General features: G+C 43.8%; 2 protein-coding genes across 3 annotated transcripts in view; one reads left to right on the forward strand and one right to left on the reverse strand.

Moving 5' to 3' along the window:
* GLIS3 (GLIS family zinc finger 3) overlaps window positions 1-18,109 on the forward strand; it is a 512,125-nt gene that overhangs the window by 34,629 nt on the left and 459,387 nt on the right. The window lies entirely within an intron of this gene.
* On the reverse strand, window positions 11,099-12,067 carry LOC129043852 (glycoprotein endo-alpha-1,2-mannosidase-like protein). The gene has a single exon (XM_054500967.2). It carries the CDS (start codon window positions 11,933-11,935, stop codon window positions 11,228-11,230), a length of 708 nt encoding a protein of 235 aa, XP_054356942.1. The 5' UTR covers window positions 11,936-12,067; the 3' UTR covers window positions 11,099-11,227.

Here is an 18,109-nt window from a genome sequence, read left to right on the forward strand (position 1 = left end):
GTGGCTGATATTCATTCTGTACACAGTCCAGAAGCATGAGGTTGCTAAGTGTGTGTGTGTGTGTGTGTGTGTGTACACACGCATGCATGTGTAAAATGTAAGCCTATATTTGTGTATGCTGAAGAGGATGGGCAGTAAGAACCAGTGGTACCTTAATAGGGTGCACAGATGGTTTGTTCCTAATTATAGGAGAAGAAAGAAACAAAGTCACTATTGCATCTCTGAACTTGTAGTGATGGTTCTTTTATCTGGTGCTGGTTTTGAGTTCAGCGATAGGGTCTCAGAAAATTTTCTTAGAGCTATGTCAAACTGAGAGGGGTCCATTGGAGGCACTTCATCCATCCTGCATAGTCAGATACTGGAAGTTTGAAGCAAAGATTTTTTTTTTCTTCATGAGCCAGGTGGCTCATTTTCCTGATGACAGAAAAAGTTAAGAAGCAGGGTGAGTGCGGGCCAGGCGCGGTGGCTCATGCCTGTAATCTCAGCACTTTGGGAGGCCGAGGCAGGCGGATCATGAGGTCAGGAGATCGAGACCATCCTGGATAACATGGTGAAACCTTGTCTCTACTAAAAATACAAAAAATTAGCTGGGCATGGTGGCGGGTGCCTGTAGTCCCAGCTACTCGGGAGTCTGAGGCAGGAGAATGGTGTGAACCTGGGAGGCGGAGCTTGCAGTGAGCCGAGATCACGCCACTGCACTCCAGCCTGGGTGACAGAGTGAGACTCTGTCTCAAAAAAAAAAAAAAAAAAAAAAAGAACCAGGGTGAGTGCATTTTACTAAAACATTCTGCTTTTGGTTCACACTCAGTTGTGAAGTTGTCACCCTTGGTAGTTCTTGTTTAAATTTATCATCTTTAGAGGAGGAAAACTCATACTGTGGGTAATATGATGATGAAATGGCACGACACAAGTTCCATTTGATGCCTCAGCACCCTAACATGACACTTGGTCTCTGTGTGCATGCTTCTGAATTAGGCTATGGCCAGTTGTCTTTGTTGAACTGTATTTGGATAGAAGAGTTCTTGTGACTTAATTAAATTTCAAGCAACACAGGTGACAACATTTTTGTTTGTTTGTTTTAGGAGGTAGAATGGAAGCATTAGAGGTAATTCTAGCTTGATCATCCCACTTTCTGGAAATGACAGATAGAGGCAGTATATAGCACAGCATAGTGGCTAAGGGTATAGAATGTGACGGATGTGAGATTGAATCCCAGTTCTGTCCTGACCAGCTCTCGGACCTTGAGCAAGTGACTTACCCTTTCTAAGGGATAATATCTGTACCTACCTCATAGAAACCTGAAAAAATTAAATAAGGCGATACATTATGCTAGAATTTTAGTATAATGACTGGTACATGAGAAATGCTACTGTGTTAAGTAGCATATTATGAGATTAGCACAGATGGTAAACCAGATCTTTTCCTATCACCTTTCACCAGATGTAGACCTTGTGAAGGCAGAAGATTGTTATTTCTTTTTTCTTTTTTTTTGAGACGGTGTCTCACTCTGTTGCCCAGTTTGGAGTGCAGTGGCGCGATCTCGGCTCACTGCAAGCTCCACCTCCCGGGTTCGTGCCATTCTCCTGCCTCAGCCTCCTGAGTAGCTGGGACTACAGACGCCTGCCACCACACCCGGCTAATTTTTTTTTTTTTGTATTTTTAGTAGAGACGGGGTTTCACTATGTTAGCCAGGATGGTCTCGATCTCCTGACCTCGTGATCCACCCGCCTGGGCCTCCCAAAGTGCTGGCATTACAGGTGTGAGCCACTGCGCCTGGTCGAAGATTGTTATTTCACTGAGTATTTGAGAGTCCACAGCTTGCTGTGTGAATAGTAAGGCAAAGTAACTGCACTCACCTTATGTTCTAATGAAAGTAGCAATCAGTGAGTAAATACCTATGATGTAATTTCTTGGGGGTTAATAAGTGCTATAGGGAGAAACAAAGAAGAATAATGGGTTTCAGAGGGATGAGGAGAATACTGTAGAAAGGACATTTAGGGAAGGCTTCTCTGATTTGAGTGAAGAGTGTGGCATCTGCAGACCTAAGGAAGAGTGTTCCCAGAAGAGAAAAAAAGCAAGTGCATTATGTCCTGATTTGATTCAGGTACAGCCAGGTCATTTTGGTTCTTATAGACTGAGATAGGAAGTTCAGAGATTTCAAGTGTCATAGGAACTCTTCCAAGGGTTTTAAGTAAAGAATTAACATGATGTAACTTACATTTTAAAAAAGGACATCTTGTTACCATCTTGAGAATAGTCCGGATGGGAAAGCAAGAGTGAAAACAAGAAAACCAGTTAGGTTATTGTAGTAGCCCTGGGGAGAGAGATGGTCGCTGGGACTAGCATCATGGTGGTGGTGGTGGGTTTAGATTCAGAGTAGGTTTTGAAGGTAGAGCCAATGGAACTTGCTGAGGATTGGTTGTGCAGCAATAAGAAACAGAAGAATCAGTGAATACCTCTAGGTGTTTGGTTTGAACATGTAGTGAATGGCAATACCATTTCCTGAGATGGAGAAATCTGGAATGGGGGGTCAGAGATCAGGTTTCTGTTCTGAAAACAATTGTACTTGAGATACCTATTAGTTCTTCAGGTGGGGATGTAGAGTACATGGTTGGATATACAAATCTGGAGCTCTTGAGTGAAGTGGGAGATACAGATAGAAATGTAGGAGTTAACAGCATAGAGATGATATTTGATGTCATAAGACTGCAAGGGACCACCCAAAGGAGAGAGTGAGGATGGAGAAAATGGCCAATAACTGAGCCATGAGGAAATCAACATTGGAGGCTTGAAAGAGGAAGAAACTAAGAAGATGCAGGCAATGGGGTAGGAAGAAAACCAGGGTAGACGGTGTCTTAGAAATCAAGTTAACAAGTGAAAGGAAGGAAGGAGTGATCAGTTAGGCCAGATGTTGCTGAGACGTCAGATAAGATGAAGCCAGAAAATACTCTATTGCATTGGGGAGGATGAAGGTCACTACTGACCTTGACAGGAGTTCAAAGGCCGTGTTGTGGCTGGCTTTTTCACTTCTGTGTCTCTGGTGACATACAGTATTTGGAACATGACAGAAACTTTAAAACATCTGTAGAATGAATGGATGCATGAATGAGTGAATGAATTGACAAACCTGAATTTCCTCCTTTTTTTTGGCCTCAATGCAATCTTTGCTTGTCTTAGACTTTATTTTTCTTTTAGTCTTACCGGGGCAAAATTATATGCTTATCAGTAAAACATACACATGGCATCTTCTTTCTCTGTTAGTCTGTATTTGATTCAACATTTATCTCACATGTCAATTAATGAAGAACATCTAAACCATAATAGTTCTTAATAATTGTCTACATTATACTATAGAGTGAAGTGGTTTTTAAAAATGTGATCTCACCCATCAACACAGAATCACCTGTCCTCTCTGTCCCAGAGTCTGCAGAATATGTCTGTGAGCCACCGAGAAGTTTATCACTTACCCAAAGGATGCTGTGAATTGAATGCGGAACACTTTTAAAAGGGCAGGGCAGAGGTTACTTCAGAGGTCAAGCCCATGGCCATTTCAGTGTGGGTTACATTTTTCTTACTGTGCAAATGTAAACCAGAAAGGATAATCTTAATTGGTTGCATTGGAAACATTCTAGCCTTGCCTTTTTCCAAACTATTCTCCGAAGGCACCCTGGGGTGCCACAGTGAATTCATGGAGAGGCTGTGGGATTTTTTTTTTTTTTTTTGAGGCAAACACTGAAACAATCAACATCTGTCAGCTACCATGTGAACTACGGGCTTAAGGTAGTTCATAGTTTTAACATTAGATCACTACATTCCTTTCAGTGAAGTCATATCTTTGAAAAGCTGGGCTTTCAGGGGTTGCTGTGATAAATAGCCAGTGTGGTATAAAAATCAATGTGAAGCAGGAAATGGGGTGGCAGAATCCCATCTAATTCCAAAGTTAGAAAAGCTGCGTAGTGCCCAGCAGCATATAGGTCTCATTGAAAATTATGGCTATATAAGAATGAAATAAAAATATCACCTTCTCATCAATTTATATATTTTTCTTTTCAAATAGTTACTAAGTCGTTAGGACATAAATATTTATTGAGTTGTTTGGATCTACCTGTTTAACTCATGGAACTGTTAGGTATTCCTCTTTGCCTAGAAGTATAATGAAAAAAATACCTGAGATGCCAGAGTGACATGGACTGAGAACATTCGAGAACCTCTGATTTAGCCTCTTAGGCCCCCATCCCGCTGCCCTCTCCAGCTTGCTTGTTTGCTGCCCTGAATCCTTCCCAAATCCATGCCACTCAGCACTCTGTCAAGTGTTTCTGTGAGCCACTGAGTGAATTTGCAAAAATAGCGGGTATCAGTGAGCAGTGCAGGTTCTCTCAAGTGAGGATTTTTACCTTATAGCTTGTTGGGGGCCTCAAGAAATGGCTGGTGGCACCTCCCATCCAGGAGGTAGCTGGAGAGTTTTCCGTCTCCTTTTCCTTTTTCTCCCCCTTGCACTGCACCATGGCTCCCAGATCCAAGAGCGCTCTACAGTCACATAGTTCAGACACATGGTTAAGGAGAATGTTTGGACTAGACTGGGTCTCTTTCTAGCCATTCATTGCTGTTTTATTTTCCTCTCCATGAAAATATGTTCTAAGCACTGGACAATCACCTTACACAGGAACTTTTAGAACACAGCCCTTTGTATCATGGGGACCCCCTGCATTTGCTGGAGAGCCCTCTTTGGAGACAGTATTATAGTGTACACTAGTTGCGATGTGCTATAATTGGCTCTTAAAAACTCAAAGAAGTCCATATCTGTTCATAGCAAGAGTATGCTTTTTTGAGATTCAAGATAAGAGAGTGAAAAGGAACTATTTTCATGGGTTTGTGAGACACTGCTGCTTGCTTTAAAGACTCTCTGAAATGGGAATTGCACTTAGTGAAATTGCAGGTTTATGGCCATTGACAAAGATGAAAGGCAGAGAAGTGAGTGAGTTACATAATGTGGCTCCATCCATTCACTCAGGGGCATTCTAAGGGCTGTCTTTCTTTGCTGAGTGGAGTAACCCTCTTGAGTTCTCTCTCTGGGCCATTGTCACTTCATTTTTGATACTGGCCTTCTCAGTTTTAGCCTTCAGAATTACTCTGAGCAGTAAGAAGAATGCTTGATTTTATTCTACCGTAGAGATATTCTTCCCTACCTCTGTTTCTTCCTAATCTCCATGTTTCCATTCATACTTTCACCATCCCTTCTATTCTCTTTTTATCTTAATCTATACCTTCCCCTCTCTCCCTTTCTTCCCTCCTCTTCCATCCCTATTTCTCTTCTCTTTGCTTCCGTTATGGCAGAGTCCTCAAGTCCCATGTCTCACTCTCATGTATCCCCAGAGGAAAGAGCTGCTCACATTGAATTGGGAGCATTTATTCTGCACCTGAGTGGAGCATCAGAGCTTTGCAATATTTTCCATGTTGAACTCATGGATAGAAGTCAGATGATCCTATGAATGAATTTTACCTTGGGATGAGTTAATCAAGACTCAGTTCCCCAATCAGTTTTCTAGAACACCATAAAATTTAGGAAGATTAGCTGGTACTTGCTGCTTGGGCTTAAACATCTCTAATTCTAGTACTACATTGTCTTTAGAGCAGTGTTGACCTGTAGAAATATAATTATAGCCACAAATGTGAGCCATGGATGTAATTTTAATTTCTTTAGTATACACATCTCAATTTGAAGTAGCCACATTTCTGTTGCTCAGTAGCTACATATGCTAGTGGCTACCGTATTGGACAGTACAGCCTTACGCAGTAATACATGGAGAGAAAGAGAGAGAGGTTTCAGGCCAGTAATGAGCCAGAAGTATTTCTTGAGTGAATGGAGCAAGTGTTTGACAAGTCAGTCCTTGAATGGAGCAAGTGTTTGACAAGTCAGTCCTTTTTTTTTTTTCTTTTTTCTTTTTTGAGACGGAGTCTTGCTCTGTCACCAGGCTGGAGTGCAGTGGCACGATCTTGGCTCACTGCAACCTCCGCCTCCCAGGTTCAAGAGATTCTTCTGCCTCAGCCTCCCGAGTAGTTGGGACTACAGGTATGCACCACCATGGCCAGCTAATTTTTGTATTTTTCTTTTTCTTTTTTTTTTTTTGTTTTTTGAGACGGAGTCTCAGTCAGTTGCCCAGGCTGGAGTTCAGTGGCACAATCTTGGCTAACTACAACCTCCGCCCCCCGAGTTCAAGCAATTCTCCTGCCTCAGCCTCCCGAGTAGCTGGGATTACAGGCACCTGCCACCACGCCCAGCTAATTCTTGTATTTTTTTAAGTAGAGATGGGGTTTCACCATGTTGGCCAGGCTGGTCTTGAACTCCTGACCTCGTGATCGACCCACCTTGGCCTCCCAAAGTGCTGGGATTACAGGTGTGAGCCACTGTGCCCGGCCTAATTTTTGTATTTTCAGTAGAGACAGGGTTTCACCGTGCTGGGCAGGATGGTCTCAATCTCTTGACCTCGTGATCCGCCTGCCTGGGCCTCCCAAAGTGCTAAGATTACAGGCATGAGCCACCAGGCCTGGCCCAATGTCATTATTTTAAGAACCTTAATCAGACAGCTGGTCAGCTGAGGGGTATGGGGATTTGGCCTGAAGTGTGTAGATCAGAGGTCACTATCGTTCCTTCCATAGAACCACCTAATTCTCTTTCCTTTCTCCCTCTGTGTTTCCATCTCCCTTGCTTAAATTTCCCCACTTCTTAGAAGTCTAGGGCTTACACAAAGACAAGGTCTGCTGGTGAAAATAACTCAGCAGTTAAGAGCATAAGTAGGTCCTTTAAATCCTGAAAACACATTTTCTCCGTTTTACACCTTAGTTCACATGGCAAAGAAGGAGATTTACTTTTTTTCCTTGAAATTACAAAATGGCATCTAATTCCAGAAAGGCTCAAAAGCCAGCAATTGGGATACATTTTCTTAGCTCACATGTCACAGTGACAAGAGTGTGCTGCCCACCCCACCCCCATCTATGAATGGAACAAGTTTGAACAGGACCTGCTTCCTTCTCTAGGTTAAGCATTATCTTATGTTCTTTGGGTTACTCTTGCATAACACCATTGCAAGCCAAAACTGAAAGCACCCCCATTTAACTTTGGTCTGAGTTTGCCCTGAGGACGAAGGGATAGGATTATGGGGCGGTGGGGGGAGTTAGTGAGTTGTCAACAGCTTGGTAAATAAAATAAGAATGTAGTCAACTTTACCTCCTCCCACCTTAGTTCCCCCACCCCTAACTTCCTTGTATTTTCTTCCCTATGAAATGAGGAGTTTGAATTAGATGAGCACTCTCCAGTGTTTTTCATGGGGAGGATCTGTTTTCAATCCCCCATATGTATAGGGGAAGGTGGAAGGGATCTGACTGCTAGTGGTGGACTAGGGGCTCTTGGTTCTGCAATCAATTAACTCCTCTTAGAAAATAAAAATAAATAAATAAATAAATAAAAGAAATGAGCAACTAGAGACCCTGACCCTTGGATCTCAAGAAATCTGAAGTTTCTCCATATTACCAGTTTCTAGGTTTCTGAGTCTTGCAGAATACTAAAAATGTTCATCTGTGCTCTTGCAACAAAGAGATAGGATCCAAGTGGTGAGGTCTTCATTAATTAGAGAAGTATCTGGAATATTTGGGGAGGAGTTATGCAGGGAGGCAGCAGCAGGCAGGAGATGGCAAACCCACAAGGCTCCATTGGCATTTCTGAAGTAAAATGGTTTGCTAGGTTATTTCTGGGGCTTTGTGATAGTAAAGTCTGAAAAACTGTGTTTATAAATACGATTGGAAAAGTACAGAGGTTGAATTATTGCCACATGTTAGGAATGTGGAAGGTTGCTTGGATAAATGAGAAAAGAAAGAAAAGAATGCAAGTAATGTCCTACTGGGGTAGTACAGTATTTTGTTTCCAGGTAGCTTCAGAGTATTAAATATATTTACATTGACCCATGTAGCTAGCAATTAATAAAACAAATCAATAAATGAGAACATAAAATCACCCCCAGTTCTGCCACTCAAAACTAACTGATGTTTCTGAGGTTTCTAAGGGGTGATTTACAAGTGAACATGATTCCCCTTGGTGATGATGTCCTCAAAAGCAAAGGCCATCTTCCAGATATGCGAATTCTTTACCCATTATGAATCTTGTTTTGTTAAAGTAACTTTTTCTTTTAGGATAATTTTAGATTTACAGCAAAGTTGCAAAGATAATAGGAAGACAAAGCCCCAAAGACAAATTACCAACACTTCCTAGCAGGCCCGTTCTCTAAGGTAACTGAACTTTAAGGTATTTCCCAATACCGTCTTACTCACCAATATGACCTAAATAACCTTATATTACATTTATCAAAATTAAGAAATCAGCATTTGTGTATATATTACTGTAAACTAAAACTGCAGACTTTATTCAGATTTCACTATTCTTTTTTTTTTTTTTTTTTTTTTTTTTATTTGTAAATGGTTTATTTTTCTTCTTTTGAATTATTTCCTTAGGAGAGTAGGTCAAAGTGTAGGAAGTATTTATGGCTCTCAATATGGATTAGCCTTCAAAAGAACTGAGTCAAGTTACACTGCCATTAGCAATGTGTGAGAATGGCTGCCTCTGCCCCCTGGCCTTGCCATGTTTAGTATTTTTCAGATTGTGCGTGTGTTAAATGAAGCCTGTGTTGCTACCTTCTGTAAATTACTATAGGTCAACATCCAACCCTTTCAGCTGTCCCTGCCTGCCTTGGTTTCCCCAGCTAAGCCCCAGAGCCAGGTGGCCAGGCCTGCTCATCTCTCTGGTGGGGTTTAATATCAGTTACCTAACTGGGGCTGGGTGTCCTTGAGGTGACCACTGGGGGTCTATTTCCTCCTTCCTCCCCTTCCCTCTTGCACCCTAGTTCCCAAAATTCCGATTCAGTCTTTTTTTTTTTTGAGACAGAATCTCTGTTGCCCACACTGGAGTGCAGTGGCACGATCTTGGCTCATTGCAAACTCCACCTCCCAGGTTCAAGTGATTCTCACACATCACCCTCCTGAGTAGCTGGGACTACAGGTGTGCACCACCACACCCTGCTAATTTTTTTGGTATTTTTAGTAGAGATGGAGTTTTGCCATGTTGGTCAGGCTGTTCTTGAACTCCTGGCCTCAAGTGATCCACCCGCCTTGGCTTCCCAAAATGCTGGGATTACAGGCGTCAGCCAAGGCACTCAGCCCATTTTTTATTTTTTTAAAGACATGTCTCTCTGTGTTGCCCAAGCTGGTCTCGAACTCCTGGACTCAACCGATCCTTCCACCTCAGCCTCCCAGAGTGCTGGGATTACAGGCATGAGCGACCACGCCTAGCTTCCCATTCAGTCTTGAGCCCATAAACTTCTCAGTACAGTGGTTTCCAATGCACTTGTTTTCAAGTATATCCTAAGAATCTTGTGAGGTGTTAACAGGGGCCTGCTTTAATCAGGGTTCCTGCAGTTAGCATATTAGTTTATTTGTAAATAAGCACTGGTTTGTTAATTCCCTCTAGAAGTCTTGTTTAGTAATGTTTTTTGTGGGTTTTTTTTTTGTTTGTTTTTGTTTTTGTTTTGAGACAGTCTTGCTCTTGCCCAGGCTGGAGTCCAGTGGTGCCACATTGGCTCACTGCAACCTCCGCCTCCCAGGTTCAAGCGATTCTCCTGCCTCAGCCTCAGAAGTAGCTGGGATTACAGGCACCCATGCCCAGCTAATTTTTGTATTTTTAGTAGGGATGGGGTTTCACCATGTTGGCCAGGCTGGTCTCAAAACTCCTGACCTCAGGTGATCCACCTGCCTCGGCCTCCCAAAGTGCTGGGATTACAGGTGTGAGCCACTGCACCCAGCCTTGTTTAGTAATTTTTTTTTTTTTTTTTTTGAGATGGAGTCTCGCTCTGTCACCCAGGCTGGAGTGCAGCGGCGTGATCTTGGCTCACTGCAAGCTCCGCCTCCCGGGTTCACGCCATTCTCCTGCCTCAGCCTCCCGAGTAGCTGGGACTACAGGCGCCCACCACTATGCCTGGCTAATTTTTTTGTATTTTTAGTAGAGACGGGGTTTCACCGTGTTAGCCAGGATGGTCTTGATCTCCTGACCTTGTGATCCACCCATCTCGGCCTCCCAAAGTGCTGGGATTACAGGCGTGAGCCACCGCGCCCGGCCATTGTTTAGTAATTTCTTAGGCAAACCTACTCGTGGTGAAGCCATAGCCAGCCCAGCTCGTATATCAGTTTGTCACAGAATCTAAGGTCAGAATTTGTGAGGTCTTGAAGAGAGCAAAAGGAATGCTTACTTGAGAATACCAGTTCATATTTAATTACTACTAATCACAGTAGCACTGAACATGGCTCTAGTGAGTGGGCCTCAGTCAGTTCAGGCAGCTAAAGGGAGGGGGATTTCCTCCTAGTCCTCTCCCTAGAGCTAAATATGCATCTGGGAAAAATTAGGCTCTGGAGCACAGAGGTATTTTTTTAGAGGAGAAAGAACTGAACTCCCAGCACTAGGTAAAACTGCAAAAAGAAAAACAACTGTGCCCAGGCACTAGCTACAAGGCCACACCAGAAAAGGAAAGCTGGGTCCTGGAAGCTTCAGGACGGGAACTCTTCCTTGGTCAAGTTTTCCCCAGCACCTAGCACATAGGAAGGTGCTTGATGAGTGAATGTTAAATGAACCTGTGAGTGCTCAGGATGATTTCCTGATAATTGGGTTCAGGAATCTACTGGGAGGAGCTTAAACCTAGAAGTTCCCTTTTTGAAAGTCTCAAATATGGTTCCCTAACTTAGAGAAGACAGATGATGTGGGAAGGAGGCCTGAGGTAAGGATGCAGGCTGGCGGAAAGGATGCAGGCTGGCAGAAGGGAGCAGGGCGCATGCGAGCCCAGACCCTGACACCCTTCCAAGGGTGGTGACTGGGTGGCCACTACACAGCACCAGCCTGCTGCAAAGTTCAAAACTAGAAGGGGTTACATGAAAGTGTTCCCAGGATGTGGAGCTGCCCTGGGCTAAGTTCAGTCACCTGCCAGCCTCTGCCGTTCCACAGCACCCCAGCACCACTCGCCTGAGGAACGGGCTCTGTTGCACAGACACATGCCTGACGGCCCACCCAGAAGCACCCAGCTGCTGACCTCTGACCTGGGAACGAGTGAGTGCCTACAACCTCAGCTGAACCCCACATGGTGACATCTTCCAGCAAGGCAAGGACATCAGCACCTCACGCCCGTTTCCAGGCCCCTCACATGAGCCACTGCTCCTTCTCTTTGATGAAGTGCTCCGCCCAGCGGCGGGTCAGCTCCAGGTACAGGCTGGGCTGGTGAGGCAGGTAGTCCAAATACAGGCGGGTGGGTGTCTTCTTGGGAATGGCCTTCTCAATCTGGGTGCCCTCGTGCCACTCATTGAAGGAGGTAATGGAGACGATCTCAGGCCTTACTGTCAGGGCCGCCTGCAGGGCTGTCTCATAGTACTTGCCATTGACCCTGTTGCGCGTATTGTGGTTGTTCCAGGGCCGAATGCTGGTGTCTATGTAGCCAGGCCCCACACTGGGGATGAACATGAGGTTGTTGGCATCACAAAAGTTCTTCACAGCTTTCCAGTTCTGATGGGAAGAACCAAAGGAGAAACCATTGGAGGCAAAGTAGGTGTACATGCCGTCAAATCCGGCGGCCAGGATGTCGTGGGTGTGGCCCTCCTCCACCAGCAGCGCTATGAAGACCCCATCGTAGGGTGTGTTGCGGATCGAGTGGGGCCCGTTTGGTGTCAGGAGGTGGGCCCAGGCCTCAGGGGACGTCAGGTATGAGTCGTAGATATAAAAGAGTGGGAGGCTCTTGCCCATGCTGTTCTTATAGCGGTAAAATGCACCATGGGAGCCATACCTGGATGCTGTACTGATGGGCGGTGTCCAGAATGGCGGGCACCAGGTCATCTGAGGGCTCCCCGTTATCATCAGCCATGCCAGGTGGGTACCAGGACAGAACCAGGACGCCGATGGCGGCTTCCTTGAGCTGGGTCATATGCTCCCGCAGCACTTCAGGGTCCCGGGAGCTGTAGGGCCCCAGCTCCGGGTAGAAGCTGGAGCCCAAGTCGTCTGGGGGGCTGTGGCGGCCGCGGGGGTAGCTGGCCGAGATCTTGGGGTCCCAGTGCGGCACCATGACGTGGTCCCAGTGAATGTAGTGGCCCTCGCGCCGCGGGCTCCCGTACCACGAGTAGTAGAAGGCATGCAGGTCCGAGTAGACGCGCAGGCTCTGCCCGGGGGCGGGCTCGGCCTCCGCGGGTGCCGGCCCAGGGGAGCCGCCAGGGTCCGCGGTGCGGGGCGGCGGCGGCGGCGGGGGCGGCGCGGCAGGGGCTGCCGGGGCCCTGGCAGCGGGCGCGGGGGCCCCCTCTGGGCGTCGCTCAAAGGGCGCCAGCTCCAGGCCCGGGCCCAGCGCCGGGAGTCCCAGATTTCACTATTCTTTATGGATCTTTTATGTATGAATTTAAGTCCTTTTTTAAATTCTGATATTGTCTCTAGTACCTCTTTATTTAAATAATGCTGTTTTCCTCCCTCTGAAAACAAAGAAGACATATATTTTTTTTCATTGTAGAATTAGGAAAGTACTGAAAATATAAAGAATAAAATAAAATTAACCCTAGCATTATTGCTGTTCTAGTTTTGTGTTGTGTGTACATAGGCATACATTAGCAAATGAAGTTCATTATGCCTACAGTATTGTTTTGAATTGTGTGTTTTTTATATAATATTAGCTTGGTAGAAATTTAATAAAAAATCTTCAAATTAGATATAAATGTATATTTTTTGTTGTATATACTTAAAGTGTAGAACACGATATTTTAATATACATATTAAACATATACATGTTGGCCGGGCGTGGTGGCTCACGCCTGTAATCCCAGCACTTTGGGAGGCAGAGGCGGGCAGATCATGAGGTCAGGAGATCGAGACCATCCTGGCTAACACAGTGAAACCCCATCTCTACTAAAAATACAAAAAATTAGCCGGGCGTGGTGGCGGGCGCCTGTAGTCCCAGCTACTCGGGAGGCTGAGGCAGGAGAATGGCCTGAACCTGGGAGGTGGAGCTTGCAGTGAGCCGAGATTGTGCCACTGCACTCCAGCCTGGGTGACAGAGCGAGACTCCGTCTCAAAAACTACAACAACAACAACAACAAAAAGCATACATGTTAATTTGTCAAGCAAATTAACATGTCTGTCATCTTACATAGTTACTTTTCTTTCTTTTGGTTTGCTTTTTTGTGGTAAGAGTACCCAAAATCTATTCCCTTGCCAAATTACCAATATGCAATACAATATTATTAACTTTAGTCCTTATGCTGTACGTTAGACTCTAGACTTGTTTATCTTACATAACTGCAACTTTGTGCCCTTTGACCTGCATCTCCCATCCCCACCCCACTCGTCTACTCTTTGCTTCTATGTACTGTATTCAATTTTTAAAAATTTTAGATTCCCCATATGAGATCATGCACTATTTTTCTTTCTCTGTGTGGCTTATACTTAGCATAATATCCTCTAGGTTCATCCATGTTGTCATAAATGGCAGTATCCCTTTCTTTTAAAGGCTTAATAATACTTCATTGTACATATATAGGTACATATCAACAGACAAATGGATAAAGAAGTTGTATACATACATATATGCATACATATATACACATATATACATATGTACACATAATACATATTAATACATATATGTACATTAATATTAACACATATGTGTACTATATATGTACATTAATATTAACACATATGTGTACTATATATGTATTAATATGTATGCATACCACAACTTCTTTGTCCATTCATCTGTTGAGGGGCATTTCAGTTGTTTCAATATCCTGGGTATTGTGAATAATGCTGCAGTGAACATGGGAGTACAGATATCTTTACAAGACAGTGATTTCCTTTCCTTTGGGTGTATATTCAGATGAGATATTGCTGGATCATATGGTAGTTCTCTTTTAAATTTTTTGATGAGCTTCTGTACTATTTTGTGAATGTGTAATTTTTAAAAAGTCATATTCTACTGTGTAATTACTCATTCTCCTATTGATAAACAGCCCTTACGATCTTTCTACTTTTGTCTACAATAAAGTGAATTTTAATGTGAATTGTGTTACGTAGACCTTTTACTGCCTCTTTGATGATGTTCTAGGAGTAGAATTACTGGATCAATAGGCCTGATGTTTAATATATGTTGCCAACTTACCATTCAAAAAGATCATACCAGTTTCTATTTCCAAAGTGTCCTTTAGGATACTCACCAAACTTCAATTTTACTAGCATTCAACATCATAATTTTTGATCTTTCACAATTTAAGAGGTGAAAAATTAGATGTCTTTATTATCTTAAATTGGATTTCATTGATTGTTACTAAAGTTATCCAGATATTTTCTTAGCTTATGCAAATTAACATTTCATACTTAATGTTAAAACATTAACGTTTCATACTTAATGTAAAACCATCACTAATTTAATTTGCTGAATGGTATGATACAAAGATATAAAAGGACTCTTTTTTTCACAGTGTTCCCCCAAATTATAGTTAAATATTGCCTCTCTTGTTCTCATTGAACTGTGATGCTCTTTTTAGTAGAAGTGCTTTACCTGGGGTCAGTCATCTGGTCCGGTGACTTTTCTGTATCTTCAGCCAATACCATTGTTATTTTACCTTTATAACTTTTTTAAATAAGGGCTTGGGCAAGTTTGTTATCCTTTTTTTTAAAAAAAATAGACTTAGTTTTTAGAACAGTTTTAGGTTCACAGCAAAATTGAGCAACAGGTACAGAGATTTCCCATATACTCCCTGCACTCACATATACATAGCATTCGCCATCATCAACATCCCCACAGAGTAGTACACTCATTACAGTGGATGAACCTGCATTGACACATCATGATTACCCAGAGTCCATAGTTTACCTTAGGGTTCACTCTTGTTGTACATTCTATGAGCTTGGGCAAATTTATAGTGACATGTATCTACTATTATAGTGTAATATAAAATAGTTTCACTGCCCTAAAAATCCTCTGTGCCCTTCCTATTCATCCCTCCCTTTCCCCTAGCCCCTGGCAACCACTGATCTTTTTACTCTCTATAGTTTTGCCTTTTCCAAAATATCATATAGTTGGAATTATACAGTATGTAGCCTTTTCAGACTGGCTTCTTTCACTTAGTAATATGCATTTAAGTTTTCTACATATCTTGTCATGGCTTGATAGCTCATTTCTTTTTAGCACTGAATAATATTTCATTGTCTGGATATACCACCGTTTATCCATTCGCCCACTGATGGGCATCTTGGTTACTTCCAAGTTCTGCCAATTGTGAATAAAGCTGCTGTAAACATCTATGTACAGGTTTGTGTGTGTGTGTGTGTGTGTGTGTGTGTGTGTACCTAAGTTTTCAACTCCTTTGGGTAATACCAAGGAGCACAGTCACTGGGACATATGGTAAGGGTATATTTAGTTTGGCAGGAAACCACCATACTGTCTTCCATAGTAGCTGTACCATTTTGCATACCCACCAGCACTGAATGAGAGTTCCTGTTGCTTCACATTCTTGTCAGCATTTGATGTTGTCAGTGTTCTGAATTTAGGTAGTCATGATAGGTGTGTAATGGTATCTCACTATTATTTTAATTTGCCTTTTTCTGATGATGTATGATGTTGCAGATCTTCTCATATGCTTATTTGACATCTGTCTATCTGGTGAAATGTCTGCTAAGGTCTTTAGCCTATTTTTTAATAGGGATGGTTGTTTTCTCATTGTTCAGTTTTAAGAGTTCCTTATATATTTTGGATATTTAAATATACTACATATGAACAGTCCTTTAACAGATACATTTTTTGCAAATATTTTCTCTTAGTCTATGGCTTCTATCTTTATTCCCTTGAAGGTGTCTGTCACAAAGCAGTTTATCTTTTTTTTTTTTTTTGAGACCTAGTCTTGCTCTGTCGGCCAGGCTGGAGTGCAGTGGCACGGTCTTGGCTCACTGCAACCTCCGCTTCCCAGGCTCAAGCAATTCTCCTGCCTCAGCCTCCCAAGTAGCTGGGATTACAGGCGTATGCCACCATGCCCGACTAATTTTTGTATTTGTAGTAGAGATGGGGTTTCACCATGTTGGCCAGGCTGGTCTCGAACTCCTGACTTCAGGTAATCTGCCTGCCTCAGCCTCCCAAAGTGCTGGGATTACAGACATGAGCCACCATGCTGGGCCGTTTCTTATCTTTTTATTCCCAAAATGTTTTAGCTCTTCTGACCCTTCCAGATAAACTTTGGCACATTTTGTCAGTTTCCATAAAGGAAGTATTTACTGTCAGGACTTTCATTGGAATTGCTTTATAATGGCTAGTCTTCTCCACCAATAGTTTAGTATATGTCTCTATTCAGTCTTTTAAAAAATTCTGTATTTCTCAAGATGATTTGTAATTTTCTTCAGACAGATCCAACACATTTCTTGGTAAAGTTGCTTTGCATTGTTCTTGATGTTGTTGATATCATGAATGGACTCTGTTCTCACATACCTTCTGATTGGTTTTACTAATAGAGGTTATTAAACAGGGCTTTAATCTTATTTATGTTTGTACGCTTTGTGCCTAGCCTGTTATGTGACATGCAGTAAATATTAATGTTTGTTGAAATGAACAACCAGTTTTAGGAAATTTGTCTGGTTAACCAGTCATCATTAAATTATCTTCCTTGAGGTGGCTGGCAAGATGGCCAAATAGGAACAACTCAGGTCTGCAGCTCCCAATGAGGCAGAAGGCAGGTGATTTTTGCATTTCCAACTGAGGTACCTGGCTCATCTCATTGGGACTGGTTAGACAGTGAGTGCAGTCCATGGAGGGAGAGTTGAAGCAGGGTGGGGCATCACCTCACCCGGGAAGTGCAAGGGGTCGGGGAACTCCCTCCCCTAGCCAGGGGAAGCCATGAGGGACTGTGCTGTGAGGAACAGTGCATTCCAGCCCAGATACTATGCCTTTCCCATGGTCTTCACAACCTGCAGACCGGGACGTTCCCTTGGGTGCCTACAGCACCAGGGCCCTGGGTTTCAAGCACAAAACTGGGCTGCCGTTTGGGCAGACACCCAGCTAGCTGCAGGAGTTTTTTTTTTTTCATACCCCAGTGGCGCCTGGAACACCAGCAAGACAGAATCGTTCACTCACCTGGAAAGGGGGCTGAAGCCAGGGAGCCAAGTGGTCTAGCTCAGCGGATCCCACCCCCACAGAGCCCAGCAAGCCAAGATCCACTGGCTTCAAATTGTCACTGTCAGCACAGCAGTCTGAAGTCGACCTGGGATGCTCGAGCTTGGTGGGGGGAGCGTCATCCACCATTATTGAAGCTTGAGTAGGTGGTTTTCCCCTCATAGTGTAAACAAAGCCACGGGGAATTTAAAACTGGGCAGAGCCCACTGCACCTTGGCAAAGCCACTGTAGCTAGACTTCCTCTCTAGATTCCCCCTCTCTGGGCATCTCTAAAGAAAGGCAGCAGCCCCAGTCAGGGGCTTATAGATAAAACTCCCATCTCCCTGGGACAGAGCACCTGGGGAAAGGGGCGGCTGTGGGCCCAGCTTCAGCAGACTTAAACGTTCCTGCCTGCTGGCTCTGAAGAGAGCAGTGGATCTCCCAGCACAGTGCTTGAGCTCTGCTAAGGGACAGACTGCCTCCTCAAGTGGGTCCCTGACCCCTGTGCCTCCTAATGGTGAGACACCTCCCATCAGGAGTTGACAGACACTTCATACAGGAGAGCTTCGGCTGGCATCTGGCAGGTGCCCCCCTGGGATGAAGCTTCCAGAGGAAGGATCAGGCAGCAATTTTTGCTGTTCTGCAGCCTCCACTGGTGATACCCAGGCAAACAGGGTCTGGAGTGGACCTCCAGCAAACTCAAGCAGACCTGCAGCAGAGGGGCCTGACTATTAGAAGGAAAACTAACAAACAGAAAGGAATAGCATCAACATCAGCAAAAAGGATGTCCACACAAAAACCCCACCTGAAGGTCACCAACATCAAAGACCAAAGACAGATAAATCCACGAAGATGAGGAAAATCCAGCACAAAAAGGCTGAAAATTCCAAAACCCAGAACACCTCTTCTCCTCC

This window comes from Pongo pygmaeus, chromosome 13, assembly GCF_028885625.2.
Source record: "Pongo pygmaeus isolate AG05252 chromosome 13, NHGRI_mPonPyg2-v2.0_pri, whole genome shotgun sequence".
Lineage (NCBI taxonomy): Eukaryota > Metazoa > Chordata > Mammalia > Primates > Hominidae > Pongo > Pongo pygmaeus.